This window comes from Nelusetta ayraudi, unplaced genomic scaffold (assembly GCF_046127955.1).
Source record: "Nelusetta ayraudi isolate G7.1 ecotype Tasmania unplaced genomic scaffold, CSIRO-AGI_Nayr_v1 ptg000018l, whole genome shotgun sequence".
Lineage (NCBI taxonomy): Eukaryota > Metazoa > Chordata > Actinopteri > Tetraodontiformes > Monacanthidae > Nelusetta > Nelusetta ayraudi.
Window position 1 is genome coordinate 2,778,467 of NW_027466068.1, and position 26,251 is coordinate 2,804,717.

Here is a 26,251-nt window from a genome sequence, read left to right on the forward strand (position 1 = left end):
CTGAAACAGACGAGAAATGAGTAGAACACGTGACTCATCGTTGCCCTGTTTGTGCTCTTTGGACGGAAGTTCCAAGCCACGCCCCCCTCGCACCTCTTATCCCAGGTGAGTACAAACTTTTGATGTGTCGCCGCAAGTTCAATGTGGCGCTTTGACAGAGCCGTGAAGGTTACATTCATCTCCCGAGGTGAGCAAACAAATCTAAGAGCTGCTTTCAAATCTCATCTGTTTAAAACCTTCCAGCTGCCGATAACTACGTATAATACAATAGTGACTAGTGCATAAAATTTAGTAGTGAGTGATTATATTGGATTTTTGTGGACGATGCTCATAATTAGATACAGGTTATCTCTAAGGCATTTGTCAATGATATGTATATATATATATATATATATATATATATATATATATATATATATGTATATATATATATATATATATATATATATATATATATGTATATATATATATATATATATATATATATATATATATATATATATATGTATATGTATATATATATATATATATATATATATATATATATATATATATATATATATATATATATATATAGCATTAATCTGATTAAATAATGAATTAGAAATAAACTTTGTTGAAGTTTTAAATTTCTGCAACCTGACATATAATACATATACAGTATAGTACTAATCCTTCGAGTGGATCAGATCAAATGAAAACACTTTGGTCCATTAGTAACCTCCTGCCTAAATGCTCACATATTACTGTTGCCTACTGTCTTTATTCAGTACATGATGACCAATAACTGTCAGCTCTAACACAGACACCTTCATCTGTCGTCCTTTCTTGTTTTGCCTCTATGCTTCTTTGTCGTAGGTGAAAACAAGACATGCAAGTAAATAACAGGTTTGATTTCAGCCACCAGCTGCTGATGCCACTTCCTCCTTTGTCAAGGCGGTGGAAGTTGGCTTGAGGATGGGCCGAGATCTCGGACTGTTTCTGCTGTCACTCAAGCTGCTGTGTGCTTTAGTACAGTCGAACAGTAAGTGCCAGCGTCTATAATTTCTTAAGTGGACACAGTACTGCAGAATTCTGTGATGGCAAAGCTTTCAAAAATAATAACAATGTTTTGGTTTTCAACAAAATGCTGCTTTTTGGGTCAAGGTCCATGGTGTAAGATTTCTCACGCCAAGAATGCACACAACATTGTTTATTTTTTGTCTGGCTGTCTATCACTTCAGCTTCAGTTGTCATGAATCTGAACCAGACTGGTCTGCTGGACGACCTGCTAGGCAGAAAGCAGATGACTTCAGCGTCACTCTGAATATGCTTTTCTCTCGTCAAACACCTCCATCTGGAGAAATGCCGCTCAGACGCTACTGTTAATGCCCGACTCGATCTGATGAGTTTGACGTCAGAGTGAAAATCATTGAGCTCTGAGCAGATTGACCTTCTGGGGCTACTCTAGATGCAAAGTGATGAAATATGGCCCCACATGTGGAGCTGCTTTGAGTGCTAACTTGGATGCAGATTAAAAAAAAAAAAAAAAAGACTGAAAACACGTTATTAATTCATTTAAGCAACTTATTTATTTAATTTTAGTGACTTTTACCTGAAACATTTTAATTACATTCTTGTCAATCCAACCAATTTTGAATTCACTGAAAACTTTTTGGGCCCTTGTGTTGCTGCTACGCTTGCCAGGCTCGTCCCCCCCGGGGAAACCCGCCCTGCTTGGCTGCAGATCCCCTGAGAAGGAAACATTCAGCTGCTGGTGGCAGCCGGGCTCCAGCGGAGGTCTGCCCACCACGCATCGCCTGTACTATGAGAGGGAGAGGTCGGTCTTTTCTCCAGGGTCTTTGCTGATTATGCGGCGAAGACTCCCAAATAATCCTGTGAAATTATATTCAGACCTTCTGTGATTCGTGAAAAGTTCTCATAAAAGCTGTTGGTCATGTCCTCAACCTCGCGGTTGCAGCGTCACAGACAAACGTTCACCACCTTTATTAAGGGTCAGGAGACACGGACATGACATCCACAAGATTTCTTATCGGTTAGAAACCAACTGAGCTGCAAAGAATGCGTTTGCTTGACCCAGTAGAGTTTTTACAAGCCTTTTGTGTACACACACAGTTCACTCATCTCGTTTTTTCCCCTCATACACAGGTTACAGGGAACGCACGAGTGTCCAGACTACCAATCGGCAGGACAGAACTCATGTTTCTTTAACAGGGGCCACACTTTTATCTGGGTGGACTACAACCTGACGGTGGTGGCCCACAATGCACTGGGGAATACCACTTCAGACACCTTCAAGGTGGACGTGATGGACATTTGTAAGGTGTCGCTCTAATGGGCAAAAGAAAAGGGAAATAAAATAAAAGGATTTAATTGCGCTGTGGCCTTCCTGACTGTCTCTGGTCTCTGTCCTCGACAGTGAAGCCAAACGCCCCTGAGAATGTGACGGTGCAGGTGGAGGAGAAGGAGCACGCCACCTCCCTCCACATGAGCTGGGGTCGTCCCCCAAACACGGATACCGAGTCTGGCTGGGTCACCTTCAAGTACCAAGTCAGAGTCAAGCAAGGAAACAACAACCAGTGGAAGGTGAGTCAAAAATCCCTTGACCCAAGTCCCACTGTGAACTCAGCGACGTTACATTGTTGTTGCTTCGACTTCTAACCAGTGGTAGAGAGTAACAAGTTACATGTAACGTCGTCAAATAATTTATTGACAAATAAGTTACAGTACATTACTTTGACAAAGTAATCAAAAATAGTTACACTAATATTACATCTTCATTAGAGTAACTTGTAATTGTAATTGTAATTGTAACCATGTTACATTTGCAAAGTCATCTTCCAAATATTACTTTTTACTGACTGATGAGATTTGAGGTGTAATTTGTGGCCTTCCAAACATGAAGTAACCATGTATGATTTAACTTAAAAGAAAAGAAACAAAACAACAAACAACTAAGCAAACAAGTTGTAACCTAACCAGCTCTGTTCAAACTGCACAGGACACACGGATGTTGTATAATGTCGATGTTGCCCCCAAAACTGCTTCTGCGTGATGACTTTGTACACAGCGGTTTGCTCAGCGCACTGAAAGAGACGACGCCTTGTTTGCTCTGCAGGAATACACGTCTGGAACACAAACGCACTTCAGCCTGTTCAGCCTCAGTCCCGGGGGGGTGTACGTGGTGCAGGTGCGTTGCAGGATTGATCACGGCTCCTGGAGCAAGTGGAGCAACACCACTTGCGTAACAGTGCCTGGCAGTAAGTCCCAAGACTTAGCTGGACAGATTTAGTACTGAAACCACACTTGTTCTGTCAGCTGGCGGAATTGGCAGCAGAGGTGGATTTGACCACCTTCCTTAAATTACAAAATATACCTGACAGTATATGTATCACATGTACTTCATAATATGTTTACGGGCTCGCGTTAAAGTTTCAAGTGCTGACGTAGAACAACTTTGCGTGCTTGCGTAAAACTTTTACACGAGCGCTTAAAACTCATTCAAAAAAACAAAAAAAAAACAAAACAACAAAAAACAAAATAAAAAAAATCTGTGTCTCTTTAGGGGCTCTGTACAATTCAGACCTTCAGAATGGGAAAGCATTTTGGATACTGGTTTATGTGCTGTTTGCAATTCCGCTGATTGCATCCATGTGGATCCTGGTCGTGAAGAGCAACTGGTATGTATCCCGCACCTCAGGTGGGTTTTTGCAAAAGTCAGGATGTGACCCTACGACTCGATGACTGTGTTCCTCAGCGTGTCACGGTGCATTTTACCTCCTGTTCCCGGTCCGAAGATACGAGGAGTTGACTTTCAACGACTCAAGGTGACAAAGCAACTGTTATTTTAATATTTGTGTTATTTCATTACCTAAAAAAACAAAGCCCCATCTGACCCTCACAGAGCAGACGACCTGAAGACATCAACGCCCTGGTTATCAAGCAGAACTTCCCTCTCATGGCGGCTTGGAAAGAGCAGATGGAGGAGTATCTAATCGTGACGGAGAACGACAAGAAGCTCCTCTCAGACGCGTCGAATGTTCAAAGGATGAAGCAAAGCCCAGTCAGTCTCCTAGGCTGTGGCTTGGATTTGAAACGGCAACATGAAGAGCTGATGGCCTTCCAGGGCGACACCGAGGAGGCGGTGAAGACAGAGAATGATCAATGCCGGGAGAGTTTAAGCTACACAAAGGTGTCCCAAGTGCCCAGTGGAAAATGGGAGAGTGGTTTGAACTTTGCAACCGTGGAGACAACAGACATGGGTCTGCCAGTAAATCATCTAAACCCTGCCGCAAACAGCGGCTATGTGGATATTCTGACACAGCTTGAGGAAGAGTCGGACTTGGACGGGGGGAAAATGTTGAACGGCGATGACGCTCACCACCCGATGGACGCCCGGGCGCAGGAGCCGAACCCATCGGCCGACTACAGCAGGGTGAGAGAGGTGGGCGCCGACCACACGGTGGTTCTGCAGAGGCACACTGAGCCGGTTTACAGCCGCTGCAGGGTGAAAGAGGCGAACGGTGCCTCAGCGACCACCACGGCGGCAGTGACGAGGCCTCGCAAGCCTGAAGACGCCAGAGCTGGCACGAGCACAGGACTCGTGGACAGCGGATATGTCGATACCGTCCCTGAAACTGCTTCGGTGTGACGGATGTGTTGGAATCTAATCATTTGCGCTCGTCTGATATCTACGAAAGAGGATTAGGGCCCCAAGAACAAAAAAACAATACAGGAAGGAGATTTTTTATTAAGTTTTCGTTTTGAGTTTTAAGTTGACGTAAAAAAGACGAAATTTCGTGAATAAAGTAGAAATTTCATGAATAAAGTTGACGCAAAATAAACTGGAAATTGGCAATTAAACTGGATGGATGGTGGATTAACCCAGTTACCACAGTTAAAAGCCAACTGCCAAAAACAGGTGCATCCCAAAAGGTTCACCCAAAGTAATTAGGAAACTTGTGTGCAGAGCCTTTCGACTTTATTCTCAACATTTTGACTTCACGTTGACATCAATTTCAAATTTTTGATTTTATTCATGAAATTTTGTCTTTTTTATGTCAACTTTATTCTCGAAATTTTGACTTTAATCTTGAAATCTCGAATTGGAAACATGAAAAAGAAACAATTCTATCTTTTTTTTTTTTTTCTTCTTGTGGCCCTAATCCTCTTCCATAGATATCTGATATCTTATATCAATACTCAACAAATTAAAAAAAATGAATAAACAGTAGAAAAAGTTCTGAAAAAGAACTGCAATATCTTAAATCTGCTTTATTTAAGGAATATTTTTGTCAATATATTTTACATACAGTTTTTATTCAAGGTGGAATCATCAAAAATAAATCAGAAGACCTTTCATCTTACATTTTTTTTTAAGTTTTCACAGTTTAACTGCGCATGACATTCCTATTCTCAAACAGAGCAGAACAGAGTCGGCAGATGTCAACTTTGATTCCCACACAGACTGAAAGCAGCTCTTGCAGAAAAAGTAGGACCCGTCACTGTACTGCTCTGAGATTTAGTACGCAAGTTTGAGACAAGAAATATTGAGAAAACATCAAGAGAAGTCAGTGATTTGAACTGCAAACATCCACACTATGGAATTATTCAATAGATAGAGGGTCTTCATTTTCCTGCCGTGCGTGTAAAATACAATCCGTGAAACATTCCACCACCTTCAGAAAGAGCGTCTTTCTGTAAATATAGTGATTTTTATGCAAAAAAAAAATAAAAAAAAAATAAAAAAAATACAAATCTTCGCCACATCAAGATTTGATCGTCTGTAAAAGCATCTCAAAAATAAACATGTTAATGAAAGTTGTGTCAAGAAGCAGTATTTGCAACATCTCGGGGAAAAAAAAAAAGGAATTTAACAATAATAGCATGTCATCTTACAGTGTACACAACCACTCGTAGTGTACTTTTGGAAAAAATAGAAATGATGACACTCTCAGGCTTGGATTTGTGATGAAATCAACATAAAAACAACAACAACAAAGTGCTAATTTTTCCTCCCCAAAACAAAAATTTAATTTTTCTCAGACAAAGAAAATATATATTTTTTAATGTCCAATCTAGACCCATTGTGTCAAGGTGGCCAAAGAATCCAGCACAGCCTGTTAAAACAATTACATTTATTAAAAGTTAGTGTAGCTGAGAAGCTGTGAAGAGCAACATCAGCCTTTCTGCCAAAACCGTGGCTGAGCGCATTTCTGACCTGTCAAGTGACATTTATGACCAACTGTGTGAGAAAGCCAAATGTTTCACCACAGACATTACAAACAGTGCCCAGCTAGCAATATATGTCCGTGGTAGTGATGACAATTTGAGGTGATAGAGGAGTTGCTCACAGTAATTTCAATGCAAGGCCAGACTGCTGCTCAGGAGATATTTCACCAGCTGTGTGGTGCCATAAAGAATGCCAGTTTGCCATGGAAAAGGTTTGTTGGAATAGCAACCGATGGAGCGCCATCAGTGACAAGGAGGAAAAATGGACTGGTGGCACTTGTTAAAAAAAAACAAAACAAAAAAAAACTGGAAGAGGATGGTGTAGAGGAGGCCATTGCTCTGCGCTGCATTATCCATCAGCAGGCCCTTTGCAGCACATGCTTAAAATTTGACAATGTGATTGTGATATAGTGACAAAACATTGACAACTGCGCGTGCACCGAGCTAAGCCAGCAGAGGGCAGCAACGGTCTGTCTTAGGAACTGGGGTTGATGTCGAGTGCACCCTTGTTACCCCGGATGTTTTGGGGGTTATAACAGTTAGTCAAGCCCAGTGTGGTACTTGCTTGTACCACACTGTAAATAAATAAATAAATAAATAAATAAAAACACTAACTTGCATTAAAATCAAACTAAAAATGTACATGTTAATTCTGAGAGTCACTTTACCTTAACTATGGCTCAAATGCACTTTTTTAGAGTGAATAAAGAGATAAAGGAGGTTTGGAGATGTAGCAGGTTTGGAGACAAGAAGGGTATAAAGAAGGTTTTGAGATAAAGAAGGAGATAAAGAAGGTTTAGAGATGAGGAGGGACAGTGAATATATACGTGTTGAAGGATGCTGAGGTCAGAAGATGTGGCGAAGAAGACAGGAAGTCAGTAGAGGACAGAAGAGAATGCAGAGTATTCTAAGAGTGAGATGGAGGCAGATGATTGGCTCTGGTGTCCCCATAATGGGGGAAGCATGAAGGAAGAAATTCAATTCCCTTTTCCCAAGCCCACTTTGCATGTTAAAGAAAAAAAAACAAACAAAAAAAACAAAATCCAAATCATTTGTTTGTTCTTCAAGACAGGCACTTTAATTGTGGCATTTACTCTACACCCTTTACTGCTGACAAATGACTTATTTATTCATTCTCTGAGCATTTTTTTTTTCACTTTAATTACGTTCAGTTCGGGTCCTTATAAAAAGGCAGAATCCAATTTAAAAAAAATAAAATAAATAAATATAAAAACAGAGTGAAAGAAGCCAGATACCTTGGCAGCGTAGAACGTCCATTTATTTTCACCAGGTTCCTCTTTTTTCTCCAGTGTCTTTATTGTGGCGTCTCCTCGGCCAGGGTCTCCCAGGATGAATAATAGCAGCTGCTGTTGTGATACATCCATCACTGTGGTGACCTTCTACATCTCGCCACAAGTCGACGGCTGCACCCTTTGAGAGCGGCTGCCGCCATTATCGCAATCATAATTCACTTTATCATAAATCTGGAAAGTGTTTTGAGATTGATGGCCGTTGTGGGAGAGTCTCGGTGATGCCCAGTGATGATCTTTTATTTCATCCTGGGCCGCACAGCTCTGCAGTATCACCGGGCAATAAAGCTCAAGACTACCTCCATAAACTGGATTTGAGGTCGAGTGAAAAGTCCCCCGAGGTTGTAATGTGATGATGTTTGGAAACTCGGATCTGTTTTTTTTTTAATTCTCCCTCTCGCTTGTCCTCCCTCCTTCTCTCTCCTCGTTTCTTCTTCGTCCTTTTATCAATTATTCAAGGACGCGGCGGCGGATTGCAATAATCCTCTGCTGCTGCTGTCACCGAGCCGATGTTTTTTTATGAGGACACAGATCCCGCAACATTCCCACGGTGTCTGAACAAACGATTATTGACTCGACTTGAGGAGGAAGAAAGAACCGGAACGTTGAAGGTGAAACTTGGACTAAGTAGAACCCAGATTGGATCTTCTGATTTGAGGCTCACATCGGTCACCTTTACCATCACACTGCTGCCCCCCAGGTGGGCAGCCTTGTTAAACTCAACTCTTTCTTTGGATGCTTTGCCCTCAAGAAGCCCTGACTGGCTCGTATTCTGGACCGCTGAACACCTCCGAAGACCCTCAGATGGGAGCTCTAATGTGCAAAATTTAATATGGCATCGATCCAGCAGCGATGCTCGTTGATAAGAATAAATTGGCGCCACCCAGCAGCTGCTTCTGCGCTCGTGCCTCCATTTCCTGACTTTGACGCCTCCTGTGGTAGGTCAACACCACCTGGAAGAACGGAAGAATCCAATCTCCTCGCTAACCCCAGGCCCCTCCCACCGCCCTCCTCCTTCACCACTCCCCCCTGGAGCTTTGGATTTATATTTTATCCGTTGCTGTCAGCTCATGCCTGAAGCACCTGACCACCACGACTGTTCGTCAAGGATTAAACGCCCGTTTATAAAAAAAAAAAAAAGATTTAAAAATAAAGGAGCAGGCGAGAAGCTCAGAGGTCAACAGCATAATGAGCTCAATGGTGATGAAATGTCAGTCGTGCTGCAGAGTTTCAGCCTTGGGACCAGAGTCCAGTGCAGCTCCACCTTGTAGCTTTAATGGAGATCAGTAACCTTTGGAGTTCAGACTGTTTAAGAGGCTGTTGACTGCATTTCTGTGTTCGAAACAAGAAAATTATAGTTTCTTGCGCGTTTCAGGAAAACGTGCATCAAAGGTACGGCAGAAACACAATAGGCTGGAAAAAGTGATTAACGAAAAAGAAGATATTGAGAGGCTGGAAACCAGAAATGAATCCCATGAAAACTGAAATAAAGGAAGAAGAATGAGAACCATTACGGGAAAACACATCAGGTGAGACGAGACCTGGGGAAATAAAAAGAAAAAGTGAGAGAGTAAAAACCCACGAGGGTGATCAACGGAGGAGGGAGAGCAAGACATGTAAACACGAAAATAAAGAAAGTCTTCAGAAATTAAATTAAATATCAGAACTGAGACCACACACACAGTACTTCAAGGAAGATCAGAAGTCAAAACAGTCACATTTTTTTCTACAGTTTCATCAAAACTGCGTCAAATTTGACAAAACTCATGTTGGTGGTTGACTTGTAATTTAAGTAAAAGAACAGAACAGAAACAAAACATACAAACAAACCAAGATTTCAGTCAGGTTTCAACAAAATGTGGGTAGTAAAAAGAGACTTTTTAACGTCAGAATAACTTGATTTGGGAGCAGGGATACAGTGAGGGGGGCGACTGCAGGAGTGGGTGAACTGCACAACCGTTTAACCAAAGAAACAACATGTTTCTTAACACAATTCTCCCTTTTTTCTCCATCCTGAGACACTTTATTCTAAGCACTTGCTCATATAGAAAATATTCTGCATACGCATTAAACAAATTACAAATTATGGAAGAATCTAAGTGAAGAAATCAAGCAAGTCCAAATATTATCAGTTCAAAAACAGTGCAATAGGTCACTTGTTTTCTTTTCTGTGTTTTAAGAATTTTGCTTTCCATCTATATTATTTTAAGGGAGAAAGGAGAATATTTAGGGAGCTTTGTCAAAGTTGCATATTCAAAATAATTAAAAAAAAAAAGACACAACATTCCTCTAGGGCACACAGTCAAAGTGAGCCATATGAAAAATTCAGTGGGTGAAATAGCACCACTTTTCAAAAAGAGGCTCCAAAATGATTGAAACCCAAATTGTCCTTGTTGAGTGGTGACCTCTGGGATGTTCAGGGTCAACAGTCTGCATCAGAACACCGACAAGGCACTCAGTGACAAGCCATGAAATTATTATGTGAGCAATTTATAAAAAAAAAAAAGAATAAAAAAACAAGAACAAAAACATGCTTTCTTATCAGTAAAAAACACATGTAGTCCCCCCCCCCCCCCGACCCTCAGTATTGCGACTGGTGCCTCAGGGTCACATTGTGCTGGGCTCTCAAGGCAGCCGGAGCCTCTGTTCCTGTATTTATCTTCCACTGAGTCCCAGGCAGCGATATAAATAAAGACGAATGACACACCTCAGTGTGGCCGCCGTGCCGGAATGAAGCCAATATATTAATAGAGCGTGGCACAAACTGTCGGCTGATGCTGGCTCTTATTTAAATACTGAATTATTCATAAAGGAGTGAGACTGTGGCGTTAGGATTGGGTAGTTGTTTATTTTGTTTTCTTTTGTTTTCTTGCTTGCGCCTGGCTGAGGACGACATTAAACTGTAAAATGCATTTATGAAATTCATTCATCTATTGAACGCATCCCCACATCTCGGTTGGACTTGATGGATGGAAATAGGAGCGAACCTCCATCAAGATGAGCGCGGTGGCAATAAAAAGATGCTTGGCTGGCTCAACGCATACACCGTAGACCGTTACCAATAGGGGCGCTGGGTCACTGGCCCTCTCCGCTCGCTAAAACGTCTACTGCAAATTTAATGGGAGCCTAAAAGCCTCATGTACAAAAGGCACGTACGTTCACGTTCGGATGTGCTTCACGTCAAGTCGCAAATGGGCGTACGTACAATTCTGCACTTGTCGGTCCATTGGTGACACTCACTGGTTATGTTGGAAAGCAATTACTGAAGCGGTTTCAAATAGGCTTTGACGAACAACACGTTCATTGATATCGCTCCGTACCAAAGCATGCACGCAAAGAGTTGTAGTTAAATAAAGCTAACAGCAGCAGAGGCACGATGGAGGACGAAGTGAATAGAGCAGTTCGCCACCAAAGAATTATAAGAGACCATCCGGACTTCCTGAGCCTTGTCAGGTTCTGAAGGGAGGTTCTTTTAGAACTCTGCTCCGAGCCGCAGCCCTTCAGAGCGCTGTGCGATAAGGAGCCGCGGTCGGTGCCAACAGCTGCTGACAACGCTGGGGTTACCGCAACCGGGGATCTTCCAAAGAGAGCTGGCAGACCGGTCAGTGCCAGTTGACCCTGAGTCCATGCCAGCTGTGTGTTACGGAATCATCCATGTGTCAACCAGGTAGATCAAATTCCTGGCAGTTGATCAGGCTGACTTTAAATCACAATTTGCAGCAAGAGCCTGATTTCCAAACGTAACTACAGCTAAAAAAAAAAAAATATGTCAACCATAAGTATTTCATTCCATGAAAGTAGGTAATCAGTGGTGCACGCATGTAGCTATTAATATTGTAACGAGGGCTGCTTCAATGCACAATGCATGGTTGACTCTTTGGTGACTAAAAAGTGAATTAATGGATGAATCCCCTGACAAAACAAGAAGGCAATGTGAAGAGTTTAATATTGGCCAAACTTATTTTCGATTTTTTTTTTTCAACATTTTATTTGTATTTTTTACTTTTATATTACTACCTGTAATTTTGTAACACAATTTCTTGTGTTTTTCTGCCAATATTTTGTCCTCTGACCAAAAGCTGCAAGTAATTCATATTGTGTAGCTGTTGATCAGCTGCTTTAGCTGCTTTATTCGAAACATCTTCACAATGTTATTCTTCTTTTAAAAAATAAATAAAAAAACAAATAAAAACTCGCTGGGCGTGCACTGACATCACGTGTCTCATCTCTTCGGACCAAGGGCAGACTGGCGTACGGGGGGTACCGTGTTGTGGTCCGCACAATATTGATTTGATAGACTATACCTGTGTTCACGATCAACAATCACTGCCTTTGCTGATAGCCAATCAAAATTTGGTCCACGTGGTTAAGTCCCACCCATTTCCTCAGCCTGATGGTAAGTTTTGTTTGGAATTTGGTGATGCTTTAGGCGAAAATGCTCATTTGGCTAACGTTTGTAAACGCCGCAAGGTGCAGAGCCTAGTTTTCTATTGCATCATCTCCACAGTTGGAGTTAGGATTTAGGTTTAAGGTTAGACCTTTCAGAAACAACTATTTGGGGTTAAGGTAAACTTGTTGTTGTGGTAAGGCTGATGACAGTAATGCTTGTTTGCCTTTTAGCCATATGCACTAACTCATGCAACAGCAAATACTGCCGTCCTTATCATCATATATGTTCAACATATATCAACATACACTTCATTGCAAATGTTGATAGTGCAGTTTTAATTGTTTACTAACATAATTACCAATGCTAATTATTCTTGCAGGATGTTTTAACTTTGCAAACTGTATTATATATTGTAACTTCAGTAATATATTCCGCATATATATACAGTATGTTCCAGAGGGGGGCGCTGCCACCTCACAGAAAGAAGGTCGTGAGTTCGATTCCGGGGCCCGGGCCTGGGACCTCTCCGTGTGGAGTTTGCATGTTCTCCGAGGCTGTGTCTCTATTCAGGGTCTGCAACCTTCGAAACGAGCGTCCTCAGTCTGAAGGAAGCGTTCTTCGAGGACCCGGCCTAGAAGGACGGACCAAACCCCACCGCCCCGTAACCATACGGGACGGTCTAGCCTTCGGGGTATTCCCTGGTTGCGTCACCACCGTTCCCTTCTGCTGGCCAACCCCGGAAGTGACGTTTTTATAGCATCAAGCTAACCACTGGTTCACCATCTAACGATGTTGTTCGATATTCAAATAAGTAAAAACCCTACGTTAAAATTGCATATTTTATGTGAAATTTCAATACTTAAATTTATATGAAGTGTCTTTGCCAGTACGTGCCACTAATTTCAGCTGACTTCCCAGGATCTCACGATGCTTTGCAGCAGCACGCAAAGCATCATGGGATACATAAGTACGCAAAGGATAGTAACGGTGCAGCCTTGGAAATCGGCTAAAACGAGGGCGTATTCCGAGTACGCATTTTGAGCGTCCTAAGGACTTTTGGGAATTGGGACTTCGGCGCAGTGCTGTAATGCAACTTCCTTTCAAATGCGTACTTCAAGGATGCAGACCCTGAATTTAGACACAGCCCCTGTGTCTGCATGGGTTCTCTCCGGGTTCTCCGGCTTCGTCCCACACTCCAAAAACATCATGTGAGGTCAATTGAACATTCTAGATTGTCCACAGGTATGCATGTGAGTGTGAATGGTTGTTTGTTTCTATGTGGCCCTGCGATGAACTGGCTACTTGTGCAGGGTGTCACCCTGCTTTCGCCCTAAGACAGCTGGGATAGGCTCCAACAGACCCCCGTGACCCTGAATAGGAATTAGCGGGTATAGAAGATGTATGAATGAATGAACTTGTTAGCTCAACTGCTACTCCAACTTCTGCTTGTCTGGCGTCACTCACTGCATCGCTGTTATCCGCATTGAAGCTCATGCAAACGTTGGGTGTTGTCTAGAGTAAAAAAATAAAATGCAATATTTTTAACGCAGTAATTTTTTTTTTAACACCGCTATTAACAACGCCATTGTTTTTTTGTGCATTAATTATCCAATTAACACAATAATGTCCCAGCCCTAATATGTGTATATTTATACATACTGTATATGTAAGAATATCCACAGAACGAGGGTCTTGCTCCCATTTAGCTGCCATCTTGCACCATCATATTTCTAAGGAAGCCTGGTGTGGACAATCCAGCTGCCTGACAGTGCGTTTCATATTTAGTGTGAATGCTGGCCCCCTCAAATAAACCAACAAATGGGACAAAGGTGGATGATCCAGGTTAGTGTTTGCAGGCCACCGTAGTTCACTGGCAAATTCGGGAGAGGGAGGGTGAGTGAAAGAGCGCTGCAATCTAAAATGTTACCGCTTGATGTCGCTGTTTCTTCTCAAAATCTCCCAATAGTAACACACTGGACCTTGAACAAGATCAGGCGGTGGATGAGTTTCCTTTCCCCATGTGAGAGTTGGACCCATGCTGCAGCCGGTTCAGGGCAGAGTTCAGGATGGTAGTGGGCCAGTCCAAAACACCTTCCCAAATGGCAGCACCTGATCTGAGACCACAGCAGCAACTCTCAGGAGCAGGAAGTGGCACTTATGCTAAAATATTTGCATGTTTTCCTCATTGTGCAAGTTGTGCAAGGCTCACTGGTACTTTGGCTCAGAATTAGGAGACATTTACAGACGTAAATGGTGAGGTACACAACTCAGCATTTCCGAATAATTCCACATGAGTAGTTGTAATGTCCGTGACAGAAAACGTGCAATACGGACGGAGGCGACTCTGAGAGTTCCACTCGAGTATAGTAGTTTGTTTTATTAGCAAGAGTCCCTCTCACCGGTCTCTTCTTACTTCCTGGCTTCCGCCTACGTCACCTACTCTCTAGGCGCTCTCTTAAAGTGACAGTACCATTAACTGATACATCCATTACATCTCCCCCTCACAGAATCTGCAATACCTTACATTCGGAGTTTCTCAGTATCGCAAACATCAAGCACCATACAGTAAACGTTCTTATAACTTATGCATTTCAATTAACAAAATAACTCAGACCGAGGCAGTTCAGTGTTAGTGTCCTCCTCAGGGCTGACGTCGCTGTGAGCCTCGCTTGTAGATGCATGTGTGCCTGGCGAGGCCAACTGGTGGCGCCTATTCCTCCTGTAGCGAACACCCTGGTCCGTCTCCACAACATAGGACCTAGGTGTGGGGAAAACGCTGTGAACAACCGCGGGCGTCCCCCATTGTTTCTGTCCATCCAACCTCGTGAGTACAGTGTCTCCTGGGCTCAGTGGGGGTAGAATCCTCATCCCGTTCCTGCGGTTGTAGACATAGACCTGTTTCTGCTTGGCCGCAGCATTGGCCTCTTTGATGACATCTGCGTTGGGCCAGTTCGGTTTCAGGTTGTCCTGTAGTGTGGGCAAGGTGGTCCTGAGCCTCCTGCCCTTCAGGAGTTCTGCCAGACTCACACCAGTGGAAGAGCATGGCGTGGCTCTGTATGACATCTTAGCCAGGAGGGGATCCTCCTGCCTTAGTATACCTTTAGCTATCTGGACAGCCCTCTGCGCGTGGCCGTTAGCCTGGGGAAAATGTGGGCTAGATGTCGCGTGGACAAAATCATAATCCTCGCTGAACTTTCTCATTTCTGCCGAGACTAGGTTAGCAGCATTTTGGCGCTCCCCACCTGGCAAATATAACTTGCAGCTCGGCCACAATCAGACTGCTAATGGTGGGAGGCATGTGTAGAATCTCCAAATATCTGGAGTAGTAATTGGACACTACCAAGTATTTTTGCTTTTTTAATTCACATAAGTCAATGGCTACTTTCTCCCATGGTCTGGATGGGAGTTCACTTGGTAGTAAGGGCTCTCTTCTCTGTGCACTTTTATTTCCCCTACAGAACTTACACTGTTGTACTTTTGTCACTATGTCCCCTGACATTTTAGGCCACCATACAGCCTGGTTTGCTCTCTGTCTGCACTTAGCTAGACCTTGATGCCCATCATGAATTTTCTCTAAGACGAGCTCTCTCATTTCGGTGGGAATGACGATGCGACTTCCCCCAATGACCAAGCCAGATAATTCTCCCCGCATCTGGTAAAACTGTTTGACTGACTCTGGCACTTTCCCTGAGTATTCAGGCCACCCGTTCCTGATGAAGCCGAATACTATTTGGAGCTACTGATTATTCCCCGTGCGCTGCTTAATCTCCGCATACCTTCAGTGCCTCGGCCAGGCGCTTGTCATGTATTTCCTCCGTTTCGGCATAAATTAAGACGTCATCCATGTAAACCTCTGTTCCCTCCAGTCCCGACAGAGTCTCTGACATCTTCCTTTGCAAGATCTCAGGCGCACTTGGTATAACAAATGGGAGGCGGCGGAAAGCATACCTCCCAAATGGAGTGATGATGCTGTCCTCGTGTAGAGGAATCTGATAAAACCCACTTGCGGTCACTTCCAGTGACGTGAACACCTTGGACCCAGACAGACTTGGCATTATTTCTTTCACGGTGGGCAGTACATATTTTTCCTGTTTCACCGCCCGGTTCAGCCGCCTGAGGTCTGCACAGCAACGGACCTCCCTCTTATTGAGTTTGAGCACCGGCACCATTGCAGCGCACAATTCTGTCGGCTGTGTAACTTTTTCAATTATGCCCTCATCCTCCATGCGTTGTAGCTCTCTTTTAACCAGTGGAACCAGTGGCAGGGGTATCCGCCTTGCTGTATGCACCGCGTACGGCTTGACATCCTCTTGCAGGGTAATTCTCACCGGCTCTGTTTTCAAATACCCACCTGACCCGAACATGCTGTTGACCACATCCACCCGCCGAACTAGACCCATCCCTACTGCCTCAGGGCGGCCTAGCAGGCAGTTGCATGCACCCTTTATGACATACACAGGAAAGGAATATGTACTGTATATATGTATATATACAGTGAGTGCGTTTACATGGCACTAGAGAAATTTGAATTATTGCCTTAGTCCGATTATGATCGGAGAACTCACGTGCATGTAAACACCTTAGTCCGATTATGATCGGAGTTTGAGAACTCCGATTGGAATCGGAGAACTCCGATTGAGACACCCAGATTATGCGATTGGAATTCTAATTTCTCTGCCATGTATACGCCTTAGTCGGACTATTAACTGGACAATGCGAGTGCGCACACGCCACGCCTCGCCCTCGCGACTCATGACCGCACAACTACGTCGTCTAACAAAACAGACGGCGCGAAACAACCTGGCAGACACGAATAAGAATGTTGACATTTGGAGAGAGGATGAGACCAGGGCGATGCTTTCTCTTCTAAAAGAGATGGACATATTAAAATAACACGCAACGGAGACCTTTTTTTAAAAAGGTAGCGCAGCAAATGCAGGGCTCCGGCTTTGCGCAGCCCTGAACAAACACGTATTCGTTCGTATTTATATTTCTACCTTTTCGTTCGCATTTTTTGTAAGTTAGAAGAATTTTAACTTTGTAAATAAAAGCACACCAAAGAGATGTTTTTCTGATTTGTTTTTATTTTGGTAATTTCGCTGTTATTCTGCTGGAAACGGCGTGCAGCGGCACCAGCTTCCTCCACGGTCGGCACTTTAATGAGCGTGTGTATAACTGAAGACACCGTTCCTTTGCAAAACCTGTACACAAACTCTCCCACCAGTCTGCTCCGAACCCGAATCCAACAAGAACGAGAGTTTCGGGTCCGTAGCGACGGCACAAAGCGTATCGAAGACATTGTGTTGTTGTAGCCCTCCAACAGCAAACAACGTTCTTGTCTGCCTTTTAAAATAACCATGAGCACAAGAAATAGGGTACACCTTATCTGCTAAGCAAGTAACACGTACATTATGAACTCTCGTTCCATATCATAATAGATTTAATATGTCAACCGAAAGCAGCTGACCAGCTGAAAAGACTCACTCCATCCCCTAGTGTTGGGAGGAGGACACGTTCCCGTCAATAATTAGAATTTCTCAGCTGCATGTATACGGGGACAAGGTGAGAACTCCGATTGGACGAGAAAAACGAATTATTGCTTAGTCCGATTAAGCTCTGCATGTAAACGCACGGAGTGTAATTGTTTTTGAGTCAAAGACACTGCTGCCATTTGCTCCAGCAAGGCAGCTGTGCTTAACACAAGATAAATAAATAAATAGATGAATAAATAAAGCTTGAATAATGCCAACATTCACATGACAAATAAATTACTGAATTTGCTGAGAAGAATTAAGAACATTTTCAACAGCTCTGAAGACAATAGAAGTTCATTGCAGGGGTCATTCTAATTGGGTTCGCTGATTTATTTAACGCCTGACAAGGATTTAGAAAAGAGAAGAAAAGCCAAGTTGGTCGATTGAGTTTGTTCTCGTGAGACGCAGCAGTGAGATGGGGATGTTTACTGCATTGTCCACGTTGGCTGAATAGACAGAGGACGTTCCCAGCATCCCCAGCCTATCAAAACCTATCACTAGAAAGACCAGGATGATCAACATTACATAGACAAAAATCAATAAAAAGAGAAGCACGTAACTCAAATAATGCAGTGGGGAGAACATAAATTTTCATGAGGACAAATTGAGTAAACATTCCCAGTGCTTTTTCAGGGTTATGCCAAACTTTACCATGCAATTTCGCTAAATTAAACTTTAGTAAAATTTTACCTCAAGAAGTCAAATTGGCTTCATGCTTTTAAATATTTTAAATGGAATGAAGTGCCTATTCATGGGCACAAATAATTACAGGAATGTTCTGCAGAGAAAAAAAACAAACTTTTTAAGTAACAACAAGGGATATAGATGCATTGAATGGGGGCAATTATCTCTCAATCATGCCTATTTTACATAAAATTGCTATAATAATAGGTGGTTGTTGCATTGTGTTGTTACTCTGCAAAGTAATAACTCATTTAGAAATAGCAGGGGTAAAAACAAAAAAACTATACCTAAACCCTCAGCAGAGGCTAAACTGATTTCGTCAACACTCTGGTGCCGAAGCAGAATCAAGAGTTAAACTAAGGGCGTATTCACACCTGCCCTGTTTGGTTCGGACTAAACCAAAAAAGTCCCTTGTGTGGACCTTTTGGGCTGGTGTGAATACAAACTGTCACACCGTGGTGAGGTTTTGTCTCGTCATTTCCTGTTTTATTTTGACAACTTCCTCTCGTTTCAGATCACAACCTCTCCTCATGTTCCACCTGTTCGTCTGACCCAATTACCTGTTGTTTCCAGCTGTGCCTTGTTACCTTGTGTGTTCAAATAGTCTGCGTTCCCCTTGTCTTGTGCCAGAGTGTCTTTGTCCGTCACGTCTAGCCCCAGCCCCAGCCCCGGCCCCAGCCCCAGCCCCAGCCCCGGCCCCAGCCCCAGCCCCGGCCCCAGCCCCAGCCCCGGCCCCAGCCCCAGCCCCAGCCCCAGCCCCAGCCCCAGCCCCAGCCCCAGCCCCAGCCCCGACCACAGCCCCAGCAAGATGGTCGGTCAGTCGGTCGGTCGGTCGGTCCTCGAAGTCGAGTGATTTTTTTTTGTTAATGCTAAGTTTTGTTATTAGAATAGGCATTTGTTTACTAGTCAGTCATTTTCCTCCTTGTCAGTCATTTTTTTTTTTGTTTTATTTTGTCATTATAGTAGACCTTTGGTTAGTTCGTCAGTCTTTTTCCTCTTCGTGAGTGATTTTCTTTGTTAAAGCCAAGATTTCTTGTAAGAGTATACTTTTGTTAGTTAGTCAATCCTTTTTCCTCCATTCGAGTGATTTTGATTTTGTTGTCAGCTCAGTGAGAATAGGATTCTCATAGCCTGTTTATTTGATTGACCAGAGGTCAATTGCGTGTGTAATAAATTTTCTTGTTTTCTGGTAAACTCTGCGTCTGAGTCCTGCCTCAAGTCCCGGCCTGACACAAACCAACGAACTCTGGTGCGGAGCAAACAGCCGGTCCGAGACCTCGCCGGAGAGGTGGCCTTGGTTCGCTTCCAAACGAACCATGGTGCGGTTCGGTTGATGTGTGAAAGCGACCGCACCGTGGCTTGAACCACTTCTGAAATCACACACCTTATTACACGTCACAGGCTTCCGTAGCCACATGGTAGAAAGTCTAGTAGCATGTCGTCGGACCGTCAGGCTAACATGAGTCGTGGTTCAACGTGGAGCAATGAGGAGATGGTTCTTGCAAAACGTCTTCGTTGGTAAACATCTCCTCATAAAATCGTTGTTGCATCAAATGCTTCTGATGCTCCAAATTACCTGCAAACGCTTGTGTTTGTGTGGGGAAAAAAACAAAAACATTATGAGCACAACGAGTGCAGCACGCTGGACATCGATGATGTTTAATTTCCGTATTTTACTGTGTTTCCCTGGACCGTTTTGTCCAATGATTGAACGATCTTTGCACACATGTGGGTTTGTTGTTAAATCCTGGGACTCTTGCGAAAATTGAAAAGTGAAAAGGTACCAAACCAAAAAAGATACATTGTATTTTGGTCCGGACCAAAGAAAGCAAACTAAGGACTTTCCTGGTGTGAATACGCCCCCAAGACGCTAAACAATTAGCTACCTTTTAGCTGTGGAATCTGGAGTGCCTCTGTTAATACAATGACTGAATTCACTGGATGGGCAATCTGGGCCTACCAACTACCAATTTAGCTCACGAGTGTATAAACTGTATCATGGCGTGCGATGGTATGTATGTGGCTTGGCATGGCCTGGCATGAGAAATGATACGGACACGAGAACAGGCTTTTTGAACTGCTGCTGTGGAGCAGAAGAGCATCAGGGCGTTCTGGTCCTGCACAGCATCAGGTATTTTGACCTTCACCCCTGCTAAGTTAAGTTATTTGGGACGAGAGTAGTGTATGTGTGTGTGTGTGTGCGTGTGTCCGTTTGGAAATGCTACGTCTGTGTTACTGTATGTTGCTCTAATCCCCCCCAATGCTGCCACGCACACACGCAGTCAGAAAGTCACTGACTGGATTGAAATAGAAATGTTGTGCAATTAACAATGTTTTGGGATGTGTGTAGCCTACATCTTCACTAAATAGTATCTGTAGGCTTAAAGTGTGCAAATGGTCAACATGGGAGCTTATGACAGGACTCATTTTATTCAGTTAGGCTTTAAATGTTTAATAGTAGGTCAGCTAGCCCATAGAGTTTTTGTGCACAACCTCGTGATAACTGTAAGCTGTAGCACCTGGAAACTATAACTTTATGGAAAGCTAAAATAACTCCAGGATGGGTGAGTGACTATGTGTGAGAGAAAGTGAAAGAGAAATTAATCAATCTCCAGTCTGTTCCACAACCTCACACAAAAACATTTTAAAGTTGTACGCACTCATTGTTGTTTTAAGTTTCACACCCATCTCTGTTGAAAATTTTTTTTTAGATGACACGATTTGTGCTGTTTCAAAGTGGACCAGATCAGTGAGTTTTAATGTTTTCAATTTTAAGAATAATGAATTTGTGTGAGCTCTATAACCGGAATTATGAATTATCCTTATGACTCTTTTTTGCAATATAAATAGTGATTGTGGTGTATTAATTGTAGTATTGCTGACCACCCATATGACCCTGCCTGCCTGCCTGCCTGCTAGGTCAGTTTGGTTTTGGACCCAGATCGTTCTCGACCCTGCCTTTGCCTCGTCCTCAGACGGATTTCCAGGTCAAGACCCTGGTTTGCCCTGATTGCGTCTCCTGTTTGGCCTCCCTGGACCTCGCCATCGGTATTGCCCTCCACCGACCCCGACATTGATTCTGCCTGCCTCCTTCACCGCCGACCTTGGTTTTGACCCTGGACTGTCTGACCACCTGAGCATCAAATCTTTGAATTTGAACGGCTTTTGGTTTTTGTTGTGCAATTGAGTCCACTCATACCTGACATTTCATCTATTGATTCTATTAATGCAACGGTTTGATCTGAATCCATATTTATTGACTGTCAGAGTAATTTATGTTTGTCTATGAATGGTAATGGTAATGAATAGTGTTTCTAGAATTTTAAAGAATTTTGGAAATGAAGGAACAAGCCTGTAATTTGCGAAGGGGTGTCTATCCCCAGTTTTATACAGCAGCACAACTTTTTCTGTTTTCATTTTGTTTGGAAATGAACCAGTTTGGAATGACACGTTTCAAATATATGTAAGTGGTTCTGAAATCCCTCCAATGACCTTTTTTCACAGTTTTTCACATCATTGTCATTACAATCAGCAGATGTTTTGTATTTATGTTTATTTACAATACCTATTATTTTTTTCTCTTCCACTGCTGTAAGGAACATTGAACTGGGATTTCTATCTATATGGTTCTCATTCCAGTCCTTAAATGAAAATAGATGAGGGATTTTTCCTGCCAAGTTTGGTCCAACATTGACAAAGAAGTTATTAAAGCGATTAACCACATCATCCATATAGTCATTTTTACTGTTACCAATAAAATATTTAGGGTAGCTATTTTATCACCATTTATAATAATATTTAATATGTCCCATATTCCTTTAATATTATCTTTGTAATTATAAAATATTTTTCTATAGTAATCCTTCTACATATCCTCATAATATTGGTTATTTTTATATTCTTTATATTTATTTACTGTCTCTTTAGTTATTTGTTTTATGAATTCTCTTCATCATATTTTTCTTTTTACAGGCATTTTGTAATCCCTTTGTGATCCACAGTCGCTCTGCATATTTTTGTTTTGTACTGTATTGTTTACTTGGACTATTTTTTTTATTATATATCTATGTGAATATTCTTATAAATGTTTCATATGCAATACCAATATCATTTTCTTTATATATGTTGTCCCAATTTTGTGCTAGTAGGTCTTCCTTAATGTATTAATGGTTTCCTCTGTCCTTGCTCATTTGTATATTCTTTTTCTCGTCCGTTTCCCGTTTGGCTGATTTCTCTTGGAGTTACTGTTATAAACTGTAAAAACTGGTAGGTGGTCACTGATTAATAGTCCGCTTACTGTATTATTTACAAAATTATTGGTGAATATGTTATGAATTAAAGTGGCACAGTGGAATGTGATTCTGCTGGGTCTGGTAATTTTGGGATATAAACCCATACTGTATATAGTATTGATAAATCCATCCGTCAGTTTGTGCTTATTTGGGTTTAGCAGATCAACTTACAAAACTTTTAACTTACAAAGCTCTTCATTCTCAGGCTCCTTCTTATATTAGGGAACTTATTGAACTTTATCATCCTCCAAGAGCCCTTCGCTCTGAGGATTCAGGTCTTTTAGTTATCCCAAAAATTTCTAGAGTTAGATCAGGAGGTAGGTGTTTCAGTTTCCTGGCACCTTTATTTTGGAACCATCTTCCAGCCTCAGTGAGGGGGGCAGACACAGTTAGTTTATTTAGGAGTAGACTTAAGACTTTCCTTTTTCTTAAAGCTTATAGTTAGACTCCATCCACTGTCAGTTAAGCTGCTGTAGGCTTACGCGGTGGAGGGAGATCTTTCGCTCCCGTTACAGGGATCGTTGCTCTGTGCAGGCGGAGCCTCTATCACTCTCCTCACCCAATCAATCTTTTACAATCTTTTACTCTATCCACTCTGTCCAAGCTCTCATTATGCTTTGTATAGTATGCTCGATATGCATGATACTGCCGCAGTCTCTGTGTCCCTGGCAGGTGATGACCACTGCGCCAGGAGCTGGATTGTGCTGTCCTGGGGGTCTTGGTGTCATCGCTTCATCCCACCACCACGCCTAGGACCTGGACTTGTCCTATCGGCAGATTGTTCATTGAGCTAGGCTCTTGCCTTCCAAAGCATGGACACTTACACTCCACATGGACAGCAGCCTTGAATTATTTCCTATTCTTTGTGTTTATATCCGTTTTGCCTGGTTGGTGTATCTGTTTTTCACTCTGTCCTGTCTGCCACCCTGGCTCACTCTGCTCCTTTCTCTCTTTCTCTGTTTCTCCTCTATTTTTGTATTTCACCCCAACTACTCATAGGCAGATGATGGCCCTCTGGAGTCTGGTTCTGCCCTAGGTTTCTTCCCACAGGGGAGTTTTTCCCAGCCACTGTCGCATCTTGCTTGCTCCGGGGGCCCGGTTGGTTCTCTCTGATTGTATAAAGCGCTTTGAGACGCCTTTGGTTGTGATTTAGCGCTGTACAAATAAAAGTTTATTATTATTATTATTATTAGTAATGTTTAACTCACCACAGATCAAAACAACTTTTGGATTATTTTTTGAAAACATTTCCCCTATCCAGTCCTTGAACTCTTCAATACTAGAGCCTGGTGCTCTATTTAAACAGCTAATTATTACATTTCTTTCCCTCACAGATTTCAATAGTTATACATTCTAATAAATTATCAATCACAGTTGTCATACTTTCAACTACCTTATAATTCAAGTTTTTACCCACATACACCGCCACACTTTGCTCTTGTTCATTCTTTTCATCCAGTTTAATTCATATCCAGCCAGTTCAAAATCTATTATTTTATCAGCATTAATCCATGTTTCTGATATGGCTATTATGTTGAATGGTTTTGTAAATAGTCTTAAATATTCCTTTATGTTATTGAAATTTGCATACAGGCTTCTGCTATTGAAATAGATAATTGATCATTTACCATCCGTTTTAATGGTCTGGTTGTACTGTTCCTCTGTGTAGTAGCCGCATTTGTCATTGATGGTGGAGAAAAAGAATATTGTCCGGGTCTATGTCATTTTCCAAGTCCAGTAAATTATGTTCAGTGTATTGAAAAGTTCTCAGATCCACTTTGTCATGGTCAGCAATCCTTTGACTTAAATCATTATTGTCTCCAGATGTAGATGAACAAGTTATTTTAGTCTGTGTCATGTTGTGTGTTGTGGATTTAGTTATTTCAGCATTCATACCTTACAGTCCAGTTTATGATGCTCATTTTTTCCACAATCTGTTTATTGATATTTTGAAATAGAACAGATACACAGATAAACATTACATTACAATACCACCGGACAATAGTAGTACTAAAACAAGTCAAGGGTGTTGACTTGTTTACTAAAACAAGTCAACAGGGTGTTCATCTTGACAGAGTTAATTCGGGCAGCTAAAGACAAGTTTAGCACTGACCAGCGGTCGAAATCCTCTTGTATACGGGTTATAAGAGGGACAAAATTCGCCTTATAAAGGTCCTTGAATTCGGCAGTTACCTGAACCCCTAAGTAAGTGAAGCTATGCTTTGCAATTTTAAATGGCAAGCTATGGAGTGGGTACTCATACGCTGTCTTATTTAAGGGAAACAATTCACTCTTATTTAGATTCAGTTTGTAGCCTGAAATGGTACCAAACGAGTTAAATATAGTGAGAGCCACAGGAATAGAGACAGAAAACTTGAAAATGTAGAGGAGCAAATCATCTGCGTAAAGAGAAACTCTTTGTTCCACCCCATTTCTGAAAATACCGGTGATACGTGGGTCACAATGAAGCGCAATGGAGAGGGGCTCGATAGCTAAGGCAAAGAAAAGGGGACTGAAGGGACAACCCTGGCGAGTCGAGCGATGAAGAGGAAAGTATGCTGACTGGGTGTTGTTAGTCCTCACCGAGGCTACCAGGGCTGAATACAGTAGTTTCACCTATGTGACAAAGTTCTTACCAAAGCCAAACTTCTCTAAGGTGTAAAACAGATACCTCCACTCCACGCGATCAAAGGCCTTCTCGGCGTCTAATGATATAACAGCTTCTGGTACAGAGGTCATTGGATGATGATAAATTGTATTAAACAGTCGTAAGTTGAAAAAAGAGTGTCTATCCGTAATGAATCCAGTTTGGGTGGGAGAGATAATGTTAGGCAGCACAGTTTCCAAACGTAAGGCAAGCATTTTAGACAGCAACTTAAGATCTACATTTAACAGGCTGATCGGCCGGTAGGAAGAACAGGCAATGGGGGTCTTTGTTCTTTTTAAGGATAAGTGAAATGGAAGATTGATTAAGTGTTGGGGGTAAACAAAGATATGTGAATGATTCATGTAACATATCTATCAATACGGGGGCTAATTTGTGTTGAAATTTCCCGTAGAACTCTATGGGATAACCATCTGGTCCTGGACATTTACCAAATTCATTAGTGGTTATTGGCATTTCCAACTTTTCAACCATGTCAGGGTGAACCAGAGGAATCTTGAGTGGAGTGAAAAGATTTTCACAATCCTGCGTATCTGAATTGGTTTCAGATGTGTATAATGAGGTATAAAAGCTTTTGAATTCATTATTAATCTTTTTAGGGTCTATTGTAATATCTACCGACGTTCTAATTTGAGGGATTTGGTGGGAAGAGGCAGCCTGTCGTAGTTGGTGGGCCAGTAATCTGCCAGCCTTATTACCCTGTTCATAACAGTTACTTCTGGATTTAAGGAGTAATTCAACAGCACGGTCTGTTGTCAGCGTGTTAAATTCTGATTGGATAGAGAGGCGTGCTTAATACAAATCAGGGGTTGGCGATGTGGCGTATAAATTGTCCAACTGAGCTATATGTTTTGTTAATTCATCCAATCTTTTCCTTTTTTGTCTCCTCTCATTACTTACGAAAGAAATTATTTGCCCTCTAATGTAAGCTTTCAAGGTTTCCCACAATACAGATGCAGAAATGTCAGGAGTTTTATTTATACTCAAAAATATGTCAATTTGATTGGAAATGCATTCTACGAAGTTTTCATCCGAGAGTAAGCGGGTATTAAGTCGCCATGGGGTTTGAGCGTGGATCCTCCCCTTAAATAGAACATTCATAGTGACAGAGGAGTGATCAGAAATGACCATAGCCTCATAAGAGC

The 26,251-nt window shown here is 42.2% G+C and overlaps 1 protein-coding gene across 2 annotated transcripts; it reads left to right on the forward strand.

The window, feature by feature from the left end:
• The first annotated feature begins 115 nt into the window (after positions 1-115).
• On the forward strand, positions 116-5,491 carry prlrb (prolactin receptor b). 2 transcript variants are annotated; one of them, XM_076025790.1, is made up of 9 exons: positions 116-187; positions 859-1,024; positions 1,687-1,819; positions 2,149-2,318; positions 2,420-2,586; positions 3,119-3,260; positions 3,566-3,680; positions 3,758-3,827; positions 3,905-5,491. In XM_076025790.1, the coding sequence occupies exons 2-9, from the start codon at positions 958-960 to the stop codon at positions 4,649-4,651; spliced, it is 1,611 nt and encodes a 536-aa protein (XP_075881905.1). In that variant the 5' UTR covers positions 116-187; positions 859-957; the 3' UTR covers positions 4,652-5,491. The 2 variants fall into 2 exon arrangements, with proteins under 2 accessions (XP_075881905.1, XP_075881906.1); XM_076025791.1 differs by having other exon boundaries at positions 901-1,024.
• Positions 5,492-26,251: the final 20,760 nt, after the last annotated feature.